The sequence below is a fragment of the Myotis myotis genome, unplaced genomic scaffold, assembly GCF_014108235.1.
Source record: "Myotis myotis isolate mMyoMyo1 unplaced genomic scaffold, mMyoMyo1.p scaffold_m19_p_12, whole genome shotgun sequence".
Classification (NCBI taxonomy): domain Eukaryota; kingdom Metazoa; phylum Chordata; class Mammalia; order Chiroptera; family Vespertilionidae; genus Myotis; species Myotis myotis.
In genome coordinates this window covers 10,668,844-10,686,760 of record NW_023416316.1, presented here as the reverse complement: position 1 = coordinate 10,686,760, position 17,917 = coordinate 10,668,844, and the positions used below count along the sequence as shown (strand labels likewise).

Below are 17,917 nucleotides of genomic sequence, written 5' to 3'. Positions count from 1 at the left end.
CTCTATCTGGTGCAGCTAATTCTCTTCTGGAAGTCGCCTTCTCTCTCGAAATGGGTACTAGTCTTTCTTGAACTCAGTTAAAGTAAGCTCTATCTCTTACCTGTTCAGGATTGGTCTGTGTCGATATGCTACTACTCTGAGGGGCCTCAACTGGGGAAGTCAGTCCTCCATGAAGTGAGTCCCTCTGATCCTCAGAATCCACAATGCCATGTACCCCACCACTTCTTGGTGTTGAACTTCACTGGGATCTGATTTAAACAATACCTTGTCTAATTGGTTGTCAATTAATGTGCCCCATGTCTTATTATTCAGACATGCAAGATAATGGAATCAAACTTTAAAAAACCATTTTCAACAAAAGCCATTCAAAGAACAACAGCCAACCAAGGTTGTTCTGCTTAAAGTCCATGTACATGACCGTTAATTATAAAAGCCTGTTTATCTCACCAGACTCATCCAGTTTGTGCAGGTTCATTTTCTATATATAGCAGATGGAGGTGTTAGACAAGGACCAGATGTAACTTACAGTGAAGAGAATCCTTGTGGAGAGATATCGAGGGGTTACATGAAAGCCGGAGTAACAATAACAATGTATTATGCACTTACTGCGTACCGAGCATCATGCTGAAACTTTACATAACTACCTTGGTTTCCATAACAACATCCTAGGTGGTTATTATTGCTTCCATTTTCCATCGACGAAGCTGTATCTTAAAGTACATGATTGACATTCCCAAGGTCATATGTTTACTAAGTATCACAGCTGGGATTTGGGCCCAGGCTGAGTGACAAGCTACTGTTTCAGGGAGTCTGTGTGTGAGAGAGTTTGCTTAGCAAAGGGAGAGGCAGTCTGGCATTCTCTTTGGATAGTGTTTGCAGAGAACTCTCAGGGGCACGTATGAATCCTTTGGACAAAGAATTTATAGAAGGAGTTGACGTGAAAAAGTGAAAGGACCCAATTGGACTCTGGGGACAAGGGAAAGGTGCAGAACTGAGAGGTGGACCTGTGGCAGCGTGTTTCAGTTGCAGGGAAACCATTTTATATCTCTGTTTGGGAGTCTTGCTCTAGTTGGTTTCAATGGGTTGTAAAATGTGATGTTGTGGAAGAGGGTTGTGGTCCTTTGGAAAAGGACAATCTGTGTCAAAGACGAGGCCATAAAGTGTCAGAGAGCCCACGATGGGAGGCAACAGGACTGACTGCTCAAACCTGGGGAAGAACGAGGTTGGAAAGGGCTGCAAAACCGACCTTGAGCATTTTTCCTTATTGGGAACTTGCCAATCCCACTGAAGGTTCAAGGCAACTTTTGCTTCTGAACTTGAAAAAATAAAAAGATGTGAGAGGTCTGAAATCTCGTATTGTAAAGTGGCATGTAGGAAGATATCGTGAGGTATCTCTGATGGTGATCTTTGGGGTATTTTCCAAAAAAGGAAGGCGGCTCTCAATTTCTGAGACTAGAATTTATCACTAAAAAGTAGAGTCTAATGTATTTAAATTAGATTCTATATTTAATTGTATTCAACAAGTATATTACGAAAACATACAAGGGCCTCTAAAAATGGAATTCCGAAAAAGATTCCAGGGAACTTTTCAATATATTGTAATACCTATGACCGATGAGTTATCAGCAGACAAGGACATGGAAACAAGATGGGGCGGAAGTACAGGTTGGAGTTGGAGAGTGATTGGGATCCACACCATCCTGTGAAGTGTTCCCACACGTGTAAATGGTACATCATTTCCAGCAGCCAGTCTGACAGGGAGTCTGTAGGTCTCTCTGGAAACAGAAGTCTGCTCCCTGCCCACAGCCACTTCTTCACCCCTCCTCCCTGTTTCAGCATAAATGCCACTTCCTCCAGGAGGTTTTTGCTGGCCTTCTAGAGACTCAGTCATTGCCCCTCATTTATGCTCCATTAGTGTACTCAATTTTCCCTTTATGGTAAATAATAATAATCATAATAATAATAATAATAATGCACATTACATAGTGCAGACTTGTGCATCAGGCAGTCTTCCAAGCACTTCCCATATCTGACCTCATATAATCCTCTCCATGACCCTATGCAGTAGATACAGTCAGACTGTAACCAAACCGAGAAACATCAGATATAAATGGAGCAATATTTAATGTGCCAGTAAGGAAAGCAGGCTGTCAATAATAACCATAAGACACTAATAGATACCAGACAAGTCCTCATTTCAGGGATATTAGAAAGTGGGAAGTTACATCATGTAATGCCCTGTTATTGCCATGTGCAGATGAGGGAAATAAATCACATAAGTTAATGGATTTTCCCTGAGTCACGCATCTAGGAAGTAGTGGAGTTAAGATTGGAATCCTAGAAGTCTGGCTTCAGAGTTTAACCTCCTCACCACTAGCCTGTACTATCAATTCATCATCACAGCTTGTAATCACAAACCTAATTGTGTGATTCTGTTTAATTACTAGCATCTGAGAGACTGTGTGCTGGGGAAAGGCAGGGTCGTGTCTGTGTTACTCGCTGCTTTGTCCTCAAACCCAGCCCACTGTCTAGCACACCGTTGATGTTCAGGAATGAGTAGTGGAATGAGTGAATGGAAGAAGCACTGGATTTGGAGACAAATTCCATGGGCTTCTTTCCTAGATCTGCAATTTTGACTCCGGCTGTGACCTGTGACATGCCGCTTTGTTCTCTAGGCCTCTGTTTCCCATTCATAATTTACATGAGAATCTTTCTAAGTGCTCTCCAGCTCCCAAGTTCCAGGTACTGCCAACTTCACCAAAAGCAGTGCTCTGCCCATCTCTGGCACCTTATGTCATCAGGATGCCAGGCCCTGACAATGAGCAGAACAGATAAAAATTGCCACCATCCTGGAGCAGTGGTGGCGCGGGGCAGACAGGTGGGGGCCAGGGGTAGACAGGTCCCTGGAATATGTGTAGTAACAAATAAACAGATTGTATCATATGCTAGAAGATGATGTGTTATCTTTATGTGAAGGGGCTGCGAGAAGAGGGGGCTGTGGATATGGAAGAGAGGAGTGATTGTAAATTGAATTAGGGACCTTTAAGGACAGATTGGGCCTCACATGTTTGAGGAAGATCATGGAGGAGAAGGTGGCTCAGTTTCCCTGGGTATTAGGAGGACATACGATGGGGTCACAGAGGGACGAAAGGCTAAGCCTGCAGAGCCTCGTAGATACTGCAAGGACCTCGGCTTTCAGTCTGAATGCAGTGGGTGCCTCGGGGGAACTCGAGCTGAGGACGTATGCCAGCTGACCTATATTTTGGGAGGATCTCTCTGGCCACTCTCTTGAGAAAAATATCTAGGAACAGAGGCAAGAGTGGTAGGAGGGAGGCCACTTAGGAGGCTGATGGGATAGTGTAGGCGGGAGTTGATGGTGGCCTGGGCCAGGGACGTAGCCATGGAAGTGGAGAGAGTGCTTGGAACCCAGATAGTGCATTTAATTCAATGCAATTGTTGAGCAAGCACTGATTATATGCCAGGCACTGTGCTCTGTATTGGGTAGTGAGCAACAGCAGCTGCCCTCCTGTCCATTAGAACTTCCTAATGAGCTGGTTTCAGGCTTTGACAATAGCGATGAAAAATGCTACTGCTGTGTTCCCCTCCATGTGTAGGGGTCCCAGGACCAGTGTTCACTCTGTCTCTACAGAAAGGGCCCAGGGGAGGATGACAAGGTCTTAGTCTGCTCAGGTTCCCACAAAAAAATTTCATCGACTGGTGTGGTGGCTGGAACAACAGAAACGGGTATCTCACAGCTCTGGAGGCTAGAAGTCCAAGATCAAGATGTCTCAGAATTGGTTCCTGGTGAAGGTTCTCCACCTGGATTGCAGATGGTCAACTTCTCAGCTTCTCATTTTGTCCTCACATGGCCTTTCCTGAGAGAGAGAGAGAGAGAGAGAGAGAGAGAGAGAGAGAGAGAGAGAGAGAGAGAGACCGTCCACTTCTTATAAGGACACTAATTCCATCATGAGGACCCCACCCTCACAACTTCATCTAACTCTAATTACCTCTCAAAGGCCCCATCTCCACATACCATCACATTGGGGACTAACAGTTCAACATATGAATTTGGGGGAACTACAGACAAGACACTGCCACCCCCTTAATTTGCTCCAAACTGTGCTGCGCTGCCCGCTTGGTGGGCTCTGTTTTGTTTCTAAAGAGGCAGTCAGACCAAAACTGAAATAGTCCAGGCATCAAATTCAGACAGACCTGGGCTGAAATCTTGGCTCTGCCTCTAACTAGTGGTATGGTTTTGAGCAAATGGCTTCATTTCCCCCCAAGCCTCTATTTCCTGCTCCTTTTCATCAGATTATTATAACTTCGCCAGGTTATTATGATGATTATAATCAATACAAAGCACCTGCCACATTATATGTCAAATATTCAACAAATGGGAATTATTGAATCAGGGGCAAAAAGGATCCCCAATGTTGGCAACGCTTAACCCACAGAGGACTTAACTGTGATGGATTTGAAGGCATGAAGACAGATTCTGAGCAGAAAGGATCTCCAAAAACACTTGAAACACACAAGCGCTTAGCAATAGCCATTTCTGGTTGTTTGATACCACAGGTAGGGAACCAGCCCATTGCACCACACTGTCCTTTCTCCTCTCTCTTGACTGAAGGCAGCTTTCACATCAGTGTAGATGATTAAAGGTGTGTGTGTGTGTGTGTGTGTGTATTTCCATTCCCGCCTCCTGGTTACAGTATTAAAATGTCCCTTAATTAAAACTTCATTAATTGGCTCTGTAGCAACCACAGGGGCTGGGGAAGGCACACGGAGACTGTCCCGCAGGACAGCGCGTCAGGATTTCACGCTGCATCACACAGGTCACGCGAGGTCAGGTGCCTCTCCCTGGGCGGTGTACACAGCCTGCTGTAATCTCCCTGGTGACAGAAAATGGGCATGCCGGCAAATCCTAACTCCCTCGTGAGGGTTGGCGCGGGCCACGTGGACACACGCTGCTTAATTTTAATGATTCTCAACAATTCTCCATCACATACCAGCCAATGTGGCGTAAAGATGTTTTGTAAGTGAAGCTGATGGAAGGAGACCTGACTTGGAGCGGTGAACACACAGTAAATATACAGATGATGGAGTATAGAATTGTACACCTGAAACCTATATAATTTTATTAGCCAGTGTCACCCCAATAAATTCAATTTAAAAAAGCAGAGAAACTGATGGGAAGTGGCACTGATTTTCAATTAAATTAACACCAGAAAGTGGGGGCTGGCCAAGGTGTGGGGTGAAAAAGAAGGATTGCATTAGCAGACAATGAATGTTGTCCTTGTTCCGGCGCCCTTGCATGCTATAGTTTATGTGTTCTTCACGTTAACCCTTGAAATTATAGACACACTCTCCTTTGATAGACTCCCTTTGTGGATGGATGAAATTAAGGTGAGTCTGGGGATTTAACTTTGGCCTCTGTCCCAAACTCAATTTCTTAGCACAGATGGTGCTATCAAGGGAAGCAAGGTGTGGAGCAGAACAGACAGACAGAAACACACACACTGAGAAAAATGGAGAAGCAGAGACCAAAGAGAGAAACTGAGGCAGCTACAAAACCACAAAGATTGAGAAATAAAGGCAGGCAGAGGTGGCGGATGGCGAGACCCATGAAAGAGAAGAGAGACATGGAGGTGGGGAGGAGTAAGAACAAGAATTGCATATAATTAGGCGTGAGTCTAGCAAAGTGAAAATTGGCCGGTTCAGCTGAATGTACACATTATGTAAATGGTATAATATTCCAGATGGAAGGAAGTGGAAAGGACAGTTCTCCAGTTTCCATGGAAGCTGGCTGGGACCCTGACCATATGCCGGCAGCTGAGTCTGGGGCCACTCTGACCAAGGGACCGTCTAAAGCAGAGGGCAGAAGTCACACGCTACCCGCAGGCTGTCCCATTCTGGGGTGTCTGAACCCCTTGCATATGGCATCCGTGGCTTGGGCGGGTCATGTACATGTGGCCCATGGTACTCAGGGCATATCTTGGCTCTAATTTTATTAGTGATTTTTTTTTAAAACCCATAAAATAGCTGATGCTTGAAAAAGCTATCATTGCTTCTCTTTTGTAAAGAACTCTTTTGCAAAGTGAGTAATTACCCTCTGCTTAATTTATTTTGTATTTTTCACTTTGCTGTTTCAGGTTTATTCAAGCAGTGAACAAGTGCATGATTCATCATCGTGCGTTCTCAATAGAATAGTGTGTATTTTATCCTCACTGCATCCTTATGAATGGGAGAGGGCTGGGGGCTGTTCCCCAACTTCTAGGTGAGAGGGATGAGGCTCAGAGGTGAAGGGGGTGGAGAAAGGCCGCATGTTAACCGGCAGGGTCACAGCTGCAGAGACCCCTCGCCCGGCAGGCCCACCTGTACGCATGTGTCAGGAATTCCAGGTTCTTCAACTGGAATGACATCCTTCCTGGATGTTGGAGACGGCTGCATTGTATCTGCCCCAGGTCGTCGGTGAGATTTCTTCAGCCCTTCCTTCTCAGTCAGCCATAATTTTCAGGGAGTCTCTTAGCCACAGCACGAATCTGTAGATAATTCAGGGATGGAGGAGGTTAGGAGGAGAGGGAATGGACGGAGCCAGTGGAGAGGTGTCACCTTGGCTGAGACCCTGAAGCGGGCGCCTGGCTCGTGGCCTCTCAGACCCCTGGCCTCCCCCATGGCTGCCCACGTGATCTGGGTCAATGCCAGTTAGTCCCCAAGTCGCCAAGATTACGGACTCTGATCTCTCTCTGACCCAATCACCCGCTGATGGCACCAAAACCTTTCGGCCTCTATTTTTTTCCTTTTTCTTGCTCTCAGAGGTATGGTGATGAACGACAATGAGGGGCGAACTGCTAAAATGCTGGTGTCCAAGTTTTCTCAAATGCCTTGAGAAGAGCAAGGCTGAAACGTCTCATCCCAGCAGTGAAAGGAGAAAAGAGGGGGCAGAGATGGCCAAGAGAGGTTGCTTAGATGTCATCAAGACCGACCTCCTCACTATGCAGTTAGAGAGGCTGAGTCCCAGGCGGGGGGGGCCTGCCGTGTTCACACTGCACACTTGGCTGGTAGACCTCTAAAGAAGGCAACCTCACTTATAAATGCCCGAGTTATGTTCCCTTGTTATTTCACTCCAGTCACGTGACTCTGCCTCCCAAGCTCCTAGCCCTCCCCCACATACCTATCCCCTCCTCCAGTCCCAAGGGAGACCCTGACTTCAAAAGACAAGACCGGAGTATATTAGCCTGGGCAGCATGGCTCAGTGGTTGAGCATCAACCTATGAACCAGAAGGTCATGGTTCAATTCCTGGTCAGGGCACATGCCCGGGTTGCCGGCTCGATCCCCAGTGTGGGATGTGCGGGAGGCAGCTGATTAATGAGTCTCTCTCATCACTGTTGTTTCTATCTCTCTCTCCCTCTCCCTTCCTCTCTGAAATCGATAAAAATATATATTTAAGAAAGACCAGAGTATATTAGAGGAGGAATCAAGGACTAGAATTTGAACATGGTATGAGAGGGTATTTGGGTATCTCTGAGTACTAGGTTCTCGTTTTTATAGATGGGGAGACCGAGGGCAAGAACAGTGATTTGCCCAAGGTTGCACAGGAGTCTGCATTAGAAGATGTATGCCCCAATGGCGCTGCATGCATTTATAGCTGCCCAGAGCATCTCATTCCTTTACTAAATAATCATTTTGCCACTTAATTTCCCTCTCACCTCTCACTCCCTCTCAGCCCGTGGTCTCTCCTCCGTGGACCCCGCCTCTCTCCAATTCTCAGGGAAGACCTGCTGCAAGGAACAGGTGCTAGTCGTCAGGGGGTTCTCAAATGGTTCTGTTCTGATGATAAACCCAGAGGAAGTCAGAACATGAAAGGTACAGGGAGGAAGAGAAATTGGTAAAATTGGGAAGATGGGCTGGGGCCGGGCATGAGGGCTTTGAATGGCTGACCAGGGTATATAAACTCTACCCTGAGAGCAACTGGCATCCACTAGAGTTTTCTAGATGAGCTATGGGTGCAGCTGTGCTTTGAAGAGATAACTGGCATTTAGATGGGGACACTCAACACAGGTCGCCAGTGATAAGGCTTTTTCCATAGGGCCCGCACCAGGGCAGTGGCCATTCGGAGAGTTGGGGAGGAATGGGTTTGGCAACAATGAGATAGAATCAGGGGGATCTGGGTACCATTTGGATGTGGAGGGTATAAAAAGTAGAGTCCAGTGAAAGATTTTTTTAAGGTTTGTCATTTGGGAAGAAAGTGAGACCATTTGTCATAGAGAGGTGCATCAGCTGCTTTTGCTATAGCCATGCTGCGTAACAAACAAGCACAGCACTTTATTGTCAACAACTGCAAGCATGCCCTCCTTTGTTACATGTCCTGGTGGACTGATCTAACCAGAGCTCATCTTCAAGCTCATGTATCCAGCTCGGTTGCCCCTTGTCCTTCTGGGATTAGGTCTACTCATGGCAAGAGGCAAGGAATACAGAGAACAAGCCCAGCCACACAGCACGCTTTAAACCTCAACTTACATCCTGTCAGCTGCATCCCATTGGCCAAAGCAAGTCACATGGCAAGCCTAGAGACAAAGGCCAGGGAAGAAATTTTATCCTCACAATCAGTCATCACAAGGATATGAATACATAACACTACTATAGAGACATGAAGAGTTGACAACAATAATTCAGTCCACCACAGGGTAGGCTGACCTTCAACACCTCCGGATTTCCTATTTTTGAGCCCTTTTCCATCTCCCTTAAGGCATTCCTGCTAGACCCATCATATAGCTTGGGAAGAAAGAATCAGAAAGATGCTGGGCTGGGATCTTGGCTCATTCCTTCTCAACCTTGGGCAGCTTACTCACCCACTCCAAACCTCAACTTCACATTATTTAAAGTGGAGCCAATAAGCCTTCGTCCCCGTGTTGTCATGGATACCTGAACTAATTTGGCTGAGGTCAGCACATAGTAGATGCTCAATTAGCAGAAGGTCTGATGTCAGCCCTGGGTCTGGCCCCTGCTAGTAGAAAATCAATCCAACAACCCTCAGTACTTAGGTTATGAATCCAGGACAGTCCTGTATATTTGGAAGAGCCATTCTTGGCCTTTAAATGTGGTGAAAGTTTAGAAATCAGCAGGATGTGACTGCAGGTGCACTTCTCCTCCCCTTGTTGTCAGTGATCATTGAACTAAAGGCAGCTCTCCTTGCTCTTGCCCTTGTGGTCATGCTTGTTGTTGTGATGTTTGGGATTATGTGAAAGAACATGAGTGTTGAAGACCTGACTATGACCTCCGGCGAGTGACTAATTGAGGCTGACCTTCGGCTTTCTTATTTTACAATGTGGACACTAGTACCTTCCTCCTCATACTAGTCCTGGGGTGACTTGCGAGATGACATACAATAACTTATTTCGAGTGTCTTCCACTAGTCCTAGCACAGAGCAGGCCCCAGTCATGTTAGGCCGAGCCCATGCCTCCCCCATCACATGCCTGGCCCTGAGTTGGACTCCAGTGGCACAAACACAAAGAGGCTCAAGGCAGCCACTCAGAGTCGAACAGAAAAGGGTGCCATGCACGCTGTTTCTCCGAGAGCCCAGGGAGATGCCTTTCCAAGCCATAGCCACAAGAAGAGTCAATAAGAAAGTGAACAGCGGCCGGTGTCCCTGGCCTGTGGTGATACGTGATGACTGTTGAAAATGGAATCATAAGAGGATGACAGGGTGGGAGGAGTGGAGCCAGACAGCCGGTGACTCGGGAAGAAGGCTTTGTACTTATCTAGCCCTCTTGTGGGCAGGTGACGGGCTCCTCTGAGTGCTGGGGGGCAGAGCGGGCAGCATCCTCTGGCTGATGCTCCACCCTCCTGTGCCCGGGTCGGTGGGAGAAGCCATAGAAAAAGGCAACAGGTGTTGCTGGTTCTGGAAGCACAGGGATCAGCCGTGTAGATGACTTCATTAAAGCTGCCCTGATTTGCAGATAAAGAAACTGAAGTCCCTTTGGCTTTGCAAAGAGCGTATACATCGACATTGAGACCATCCTTCCTCTAGAAAGCATTTTCTCTTTCCACTAAAACAAGAGGCTAAATTGGCCCCTTTTATCCAGGAACAATAGTAACAAAAACTCAAAACAGGTATGATGTTTTCAACAAGAAGAAACGTGCCCAAGATTGCTCTGAGGACTTTTCAGATATATATATCCTCTGATCATTCCAGCAGATCATTGATATCACTCATCACAGATTAGGAAAAAGACTCGGAGAGGCGAAGCGACTTGGTCAAGTTCATACAAATGCTACGTGCTAAGAGGCAGAGCCCTGATTTACAGCCAAAACGAGATGACCCGATGACTCCAGGGCCCACACTGTGAACCATCTCCCCAGCCCACCAGCCCTACACAGTTCCCATGAGGCGCTGTCTGTTTCTAAGTGATTTAGGAGAGCCTCAAACAAGATAAACTCAGATTGTTCATAACTGAGGGATTCTGTTGTTTTTACCCAACTGTTTATGCAGTGAGAATGCATGTAACAAAAAATGAGAATTCAATAAGTGGAAAAAATAAATATGTTAAAAGCAGCGCAACTCATCTATAGCTAATAATAGAGTTCTAGTAATTAGCACAATGAAAGTCTATTTCATTGAATTCCCATAAGGGAACCACTTTAATGAAGAGAGTAAACTCTTTTTTTTTTTTAAGGCCTGCATTATCAATTCCATATAAATGTATGTTTTTAATCTATTAAGATTATTTCAAATTCATTATATTAAAAAAATAGCCCTTGCAGATTTTTCTCAGTGGTTAGAGCATTAGCTTATGGACTGAGAGGTCTCGGGTTCAATTCCAGTCAAGGCCATGTACCTGGGTTGCAGATTCGATCCCTGGGCCCAGGTCGGGCCACGTGCGGGGAGGCAACCAATCAATTTGTCTCTCTCACATCGTTGTTTCTCTCTGTGTCTCTCCCCCTTCCTTCAACTCTCTCTAAAAATCAATAAAAAATATCCTTGGGTAAAGATTAGCCAAAAATAAAGATATAATAAAAATAATAATCCCTGTTTGTAAATGCAATGCATTATCATTGTAGGACACTCGGACATGTCAGAGGAGGGCCAAGGGGGAAAAAGTATCCCTAGAAAATGTCGCCAGGCATAATGTTGAGTGACTGAGGCACCAGTGCTGGGAAAGAATGTTGAGGTCATGGCCAAGCACCCTGGGTTCTAATCCTGTGATTTGGCCAAACACTGCCCCTCTCTGAGCTGTGTTTCCCCTTCTGAAAAACTATCGGAATTAGAGGATCTTTCAGAGCTCTTCCTGCTCTGATGTGAAATGGAATTCTATTTTAGACATCTCACCAGCACTCATGTTTACACTTTCCATCTCCTTGGCAAGTACATGTCATAGATGTATGAATGTTACTTTCAATCTTCAGCAGAACTGTCATTATTCTAAATGAAGTCACCTTGAATGTATGAACATTAGAACATATTTATATATTCACTAACTCACCCCTCTGTTCATGTGTTTATTTATCAAATGCACTGTCGGGCACTATACTAATTGGTAGGATGTGGAGATGATTAATAAAAGGTTTCTGCCTGGCTGGTGTGGCTGAGGGGTTGAGCATCGACCTATGAACCAGGAGGTCACAGTTCAATGCCCGGTCAGAGCACATGTCTGGGTTGTGAGCTCAATCCCCAGTAGGAGGCGTACAGGAGGCAGCTGATGAGTGAGTCTCTCTCATCATTGATGTTTCTAACTCTCCCTTTCTCTCTGAAATCAATAAAAATATTTTTTAAAAAAGAAAAGGTTTCTGCAAACAGGAAACTCCCAGGTTAGCGGGAAGAACAGGCAAATTTTTTGAAAAGTTTCCGCATCCCATTGGCATAGGATTATTATTGTGAAACGCACCCCTCACTTGTGTAGGTGCCAGGCAGTGCAGGGGCATTGGACGCAGTGGTGATCGAGATGGGTGCAGCCCCCTCCTTGCTGGAGCCTCTGTAGTGCGCACAGTGACGGAGCGCGGGCACCTGGTACGCCTGAGCTGCTCTTTGGCCACCTGGCTGCCCTGCATGTGCAGGGGCAGGACCCAGGAAAGGCCTCACGGGGGAGGACTCCATCCTCAGCTCTGGCTGTCAGAGGCTTGCATCTTGCAAGAAGGAAATGCTCAGTTGCAAATAGTGGAGAGTAGGCTGAGCCAGCGAAATGGGAAACAGAAGTCAATAAAGCCAATAGCCCCAGCATTGATGGACATCTTGCCGCAGACACCTGGCCCAGCTGCTAAGGGAGATCACGGCGAAGGCTGAAACACAGTGTCCAGAAAGCAGGGCTTGGGGATCTGGAAAGGCAACACAGACCACGGACTCTCATTGGTGCTCGAAATTGAGGAACATCTACAATTTTCCATCTTGCAGACAGGGAAACTGAGACCATAGAGCTGATATTTGGGACATATCAGAATTCAGGAAAAGGAAAAGGGGAGGAGACTGAACCATGAGCTTCACCTTTGACCACTTCAGTGTAATCTCGCATCAGCTGTGTGAGAGTGACGGCACTGCCATCCCATTCTATAGATGACAAAACCGAGTCTCGAGAAGATAAGGTCGGTTTCCCAAGACCATGGGTCTAGGGAGAAAGAAAGTGAGGACTGGAACCCAGGCCTGTCTGGAGGCAGCGTTCATTCACTTTTCCCTCTGCCTCACTTCCCCTTCTCCAGGCAGCCTTCTGCCTCCCCCTCGCTCCCCCAGGGTGGTTGCCTCTCATTGGCAAAATACATATTTGTTGTATAATGAGCATCAGTAATTACTGATCCGTTCAGAGGCAGGGGAAACTTGCCTCATAAGCACACGAGAAAGAAGGAGCAAAATAGAGCAGCATCCTTTTCCCGTATAGATTTTTCATTCTCACTAATATTCCCAAAAGGAGGGAAAGGAGGAGAAATGACCTGTGTTGTTTCCTGCGGAGTCACTGATCAGAGAGATAGGTACTCTGCCATTGCCCTTCCCAGCAGCCCCCCCGGCCCGCCCCAGCCTGACTCCCTGTCCCTGTGCCAGAGCTCACACTTTCACCTCTCCCATTATGAATCACGAGGACTGTGGCTTGTGGCAGATCATAAATCAGTCTTGGGAGTCTCGAGGACAAATCCCAGGACTTTTAATCTTTAATATTAGACGTGCTCCAAGTGGTGAATATTTCATGAAGGGACTGTTGCATTTTAACACATTGTTAGTGACCTACCCCTCCCATGTTGGTGAATTACTCTCATCCACATCTCAAGGATTTCAGCCCTCTCTTCCACTAGTTTTACCTGCAGTAACCATCATGGGCCCATTAGGTAGCACATACCTATAGCACCCACATTCAGTGGAATGCCCCGGGCATGATCCTGAGGGGAGAGTTAGAGATGACCCCTGCCTGCACGCAGCCCCTTCTGATCGGCCAAGTGTCCAGGGAAGGGGAAAGGTAGACCTTGCTCTCTCTCCTTGCTTCTCCCTCTGCTTCTTTAGTGTTATTCTGAATATTTTGAATACTGTCTCTGACCCAGTCTTCACCCTGTATGCTGTCTTACTACCTCGTTCAGCTAACATTTATTAAGCCCAGGCTGATTGCCAGCTATTTGCTAATGCTGGGGGTACAAAGATTAAGCAGCATTGTGATATATAAACCCAGTTAGAGTGTTTTTCAACACTCACAGTGCTTTGTATAAGGTCAGATGCATAACACATATAGTGAATCAGTGAAAACAGTAAGGTTGTTTGATGAATACAAACGTTTTGAAATCAGGAGTCATGGGTGACAGTTGTACAACCTGTGTCGCCCTAGCATCATAGTCGCTGCCACATTTTGTTTGGGTTGCACAAGGGTGAGAAAAATCCTGGTTCGGAAGACATGTCATTGTAAATAGTATGAGCTTGTTAGCACCTCAACTCCAGTCTCAGTACCCTCCTCAATGAAACAGAGATGACAGGAGATTATTTTAATGAGGCCTGCATAAAACATAATGTAGAGGCGCTCTCCAGTGCCCTACATTCTAGCATGTAACTGCTGAGTGTTTAGAAATTTTTTAAATCTTTATTGTGGAAACTATAACAGATGTCCCCTTTTTTCCCAATTAACCCCTCCCTCTACACTCACTCCCTCCTCAGGCCTTCACCACACTATTGTGTGTGTCCATGGGTTATGCATATATGCATATAAGTTAATTGGTTACTCTCTCTCCACTCCCACCTTCCCTCTGAGAAACATAACTTTTAAAAAATAAATTAAAATATGAAAGATGTGAAGTTCCTAGATCTCCCTCATTGAACTATATACTTTTTTCCAAGAAATGTGGTTTGAAAACTCTCATGTCAGACCAAATAGAATGCCTGCAGGATGAAAGAACTGCGGGTTCCTCTGGGGGTGTGCATGGGTGTGGTCACCAGAGGACCAGAAAGAAGGCAACCTGACATTAATAGTCCGGAAACTTACCAGAGCCATAGCATAGTTATTCGTTCAGCTCGCAGTGCTGAACACCTACTCTGTTCCAGGCAGTGAGCTAACCCAGCCCACTTCCTACCAGCGTTTCCCGAGGTGTGTTCCACAGAATACTAAGCCTGTGACTCGTTCACCAGCAAGCTTCCCAAGGTGAAGTAAGTTTAGGGAAAACTGTATGTGCATCACCCTCATGCAGAAGCACACTCTACTGGCTCTGAGGAATGGTACCGTGTTTCCCAAACACGTTTTTATATAGAATCTATTTTTGGTAAAGCATCTGTGAACATTTTACACATACACCTTATGAAGAACTAGCAACCAATTGGATCAGAACCTTAAGGCGTGTACAGTGGAGCAGGATAGAGAGTAGCACGGGGGTAGGACAGAGTTTCTGAAAACCCTCCCAGGATTCTGAAGAACATGAGACATCCACTGACCATGTCAAATGAGCTTGGCCAAAGGGGAATACACTTAAGGCAGTGTGGGATGCTGGCAAGAATTCATAAGACATGGCCAGAAAAAAAAAAGATGCATGAATACATGGGTGGATGGATGGAGGGATAGATAAATGCAAGGATGGATGGGTGGATGGATGGATGGATAGGTGAATAGATGGGAGGGAACAAGATGGGGAAGAAAGGGAGGAGAGGAGAGTAAAACCAATTAAAATAAGCAAACAACAACTAAAATAAAATCTGGAGATTGTAAATGAAAAAAAATTCTTTTCCAAAAGGGAAAATCAAAAATATTTGAAGGAGTGGCATTTGATCTGTGGCTTATAAATGAACATAGATTGTTCACTCAGTTAGAGAGAATTCAATTTTCTGATTACACTTTTAGTACAAATGTAATTTATCATAACTTAGCTATCTGAGGACAAGCCCTCCATTTGTGGCCACGAGGCCACTTTATATTTCCCTCATTAAGCCATGAGCTCTTTCAGCAGCGGGTTGTACCTTGATCTCTGTATCCCCTGTGCCAGGCAGATAGCCTGGCAGGGCATTGTGGTCAGGATTCGTTGAATGAATGAATGAATGAACAAATGAATAAAATCTTTATTCCCCATTGTGGCAGGTAGACCAGAAACCCCTCTTTCCGTGGGCAGAATGAAGCAGCTCGCTGTATTTTCTAAGAAAACACCGACAGCAGGGGAGAAGACTGTTTTGTGTGAACAGCATTTCACAAGACTGCTTTCTCGTTTTCCTTACAGGAGAGTGTAGCTGCCACGAAGGCTATGCCCCCGACCCAGTGCACAGACACCTGTGTGTGCGCAGTGACTGGGGACAGAGTGAAGGGTGAGTGGCAAGGGACATTGGGCAGGGACAATGGAGGACCGTTCCCACTTTCTCGGTTCTGTTCCCAGAGACCCCAAACCACTTAACAAAGAGGACTCTTTTTCTGTAACATTTTTATTTCTTCAAAACCCGATGGAAAATGAATCTTGTTTCCCACTAAACCCCGTTTTAGTATTAAAGGTACATGATGACTCTTCTAGAGAACAAATGCTGACATGTAGCACCCCCTCCCAGACCACAAGTAATCCAAGAACAGTTCCTAAAGTGGACCAATGAGGAAACAGAAGCAGAGTTTTGTACATCACTCCATCATGGACAAGCTGGGATTTAAAGGGGCTGAATCCTTCCATATGATGGAGACATTCTTGTTTAACATATACATAGTCTTAGCCAGAACAAAATTACTTCTGCAAAACTTGCTTGTTTATAAAGCTACTCTTTTATGAATCCTACCTACTTCTGACTAATATTATCTCCTGTCTCCTTTTCTTTTCCTCCTATTCTTCCTACAGACCTTGGCCTTACACAACACTTGAGAGGGGCTATGATTTGGTGACGGGGGAGCAAGCCCCGGAAAAGATTCTCAGGTGAGTTGAGAATCCTGTCGAGGCACGATGCTGGGGAGTGAAGTGGGATTCTCATGGGGAAGTGTGGTTACGCCTCCTTAGCTGATCGAACCTGTGCACTTCTGGGCTGTAATGAGTGCAGAGGGACTCTCATGGACACAGATGTACCATCACAGCCCCGGTTACTATGGAGATCTATTTCTTATCTGTCTGGCATCTAGACTTAGGGACTGAGGTAGTTAACCTGGAAGAGACATTACTGATTATCTCGTCTAGTGGTTTAAAAATATCCTATAACTATTGGCCCTGTTCCTGCTAGCTCCATGAAATCTCGTGTGAAACGTCAATACCTAAGCTGATAAAGACGTACAGCAAATTAAGTGGCAGACTGGAAATCAGATTTGGGTTCAAACGGATTCAGAGTGCATGCTTTTAACCTTTGTGCAGACTCCCCTGCTGACTACGCAGTCATGCATGGAACTCGGCTAGGTACCAGGAGTGCTTGGGAAGGCAGAGCTGAGATGGTCTCTGTCCTCACAGAGCCCACTGTTTATTGAGAGCAGACCCTGTACTCCCATGGGCTCCATGATTAATAGGTTTAAGAAATGACCATCCAAGTCTGAGCAGAGTGGACCTAAATTGTACCTTGGAGAATGTAGGGGACGCAATTGGGTGGGGAAGAGAAAAGGGGTCCGAGAAGGGATGGGGGGAGGATCCATTTCTTCAGTTTTCATTCTGCTTCCTAGGGAGTTCCCCAATGGAAACTCTTACATTGCAGGTCTACTTTCAGCTTGGGCCAAGGACTCTGGCTTCCTGTCAGCAAAAGCTTTGTGGTCCCGCCTGTGGAGCTGTCCATCAACCCCCTGGCCAGCTGCAAGACTGACGTGCTCGTCACAGAAGACCCTGCAGATGTCAGGTAGGGAAGTTCCTCTCCAGTATCCTTGTAGCAAGAACTTCTTGAAGCCCTGAAAGCCCCTATTTCAGGACCACAGGAACTCCTGTGAAGAAGTACCCTTCATACGGTTGCAGTAGGCTGCTGCCTTGTAGATGATGTAAGGAACTCTGTTAAGTATGCCATGCTCCATGCTCCTAATAGTGCCTTCCATTCGTGGGCCTCTAGGCCTTGTATTTCAACATCCTTACTCTACTTCGGGGCATGTATAAAATATGGGATAGGCTAAAACATCACCTGGCACATCATGGAATCATTAATGGTCTTATCTAAGGCCATTACTTAATCCTACATCTGAGAGTCGCGAAAGTGAACGGTTGGAGAATGCGATGCTTTCTGTGGTGATTTGGGGCTACTTCATATGTTCTAAATGTCCAGGTCTAATGTGTTTGTTCTTTATTCATGAAAGGATGGAGACTGCACCCCTCCTTACATGTTTTATACCGTGTAGTTAACTTCATTATAGACTAACTCTTCTGTGCTTCAAGTAGTTGCTTACATATCATTCTGTCCCATTAGTGGAGACTGTCTTAAGGTCAAAGAAAATAACTTATTTAGCTTCTTAATCCCCAGTTCCCAGCTCATACTGGACCTCTACTAAATGTTTATTGATTTAATTAAACCAGTGGTCTTAGATCTGATCCTAGTACTA

General features: G+C 45.8%; 1 protein-coding gene across 2 annotated transcripts in view; it reads left to right on the top strand.

The window, feature by feature from the left end:
- Nucleotides 1–17,917, top strand: part of ASTN2 (astrotactin 2) — a 746,156-nt gene that overhangs the window by 328,280 nt on the left and 399,959 nt on the right. The window contains exons 8-10 of one of the 2 annotated variants that reach the window (XM_036329825.1): nt 15,663–15,747; nt 16,260–16,334; nt 17,104–17,229. In XM_036329825.1, the coding sequence (XP_036185718.1) occupies nt 15,663–15,747; nt 16,260–16,334; nt 17,104–17,229 (286 nt within the window). Of the gene's footprint in view, nt 1–15,662; nt 15,748–16,259; nt 16,335–17,091; nt 17,230–17,917 lie in introns of both variants that reach the window. The other variant, XM_036329824.1, reaches the window with a different exon arrangement.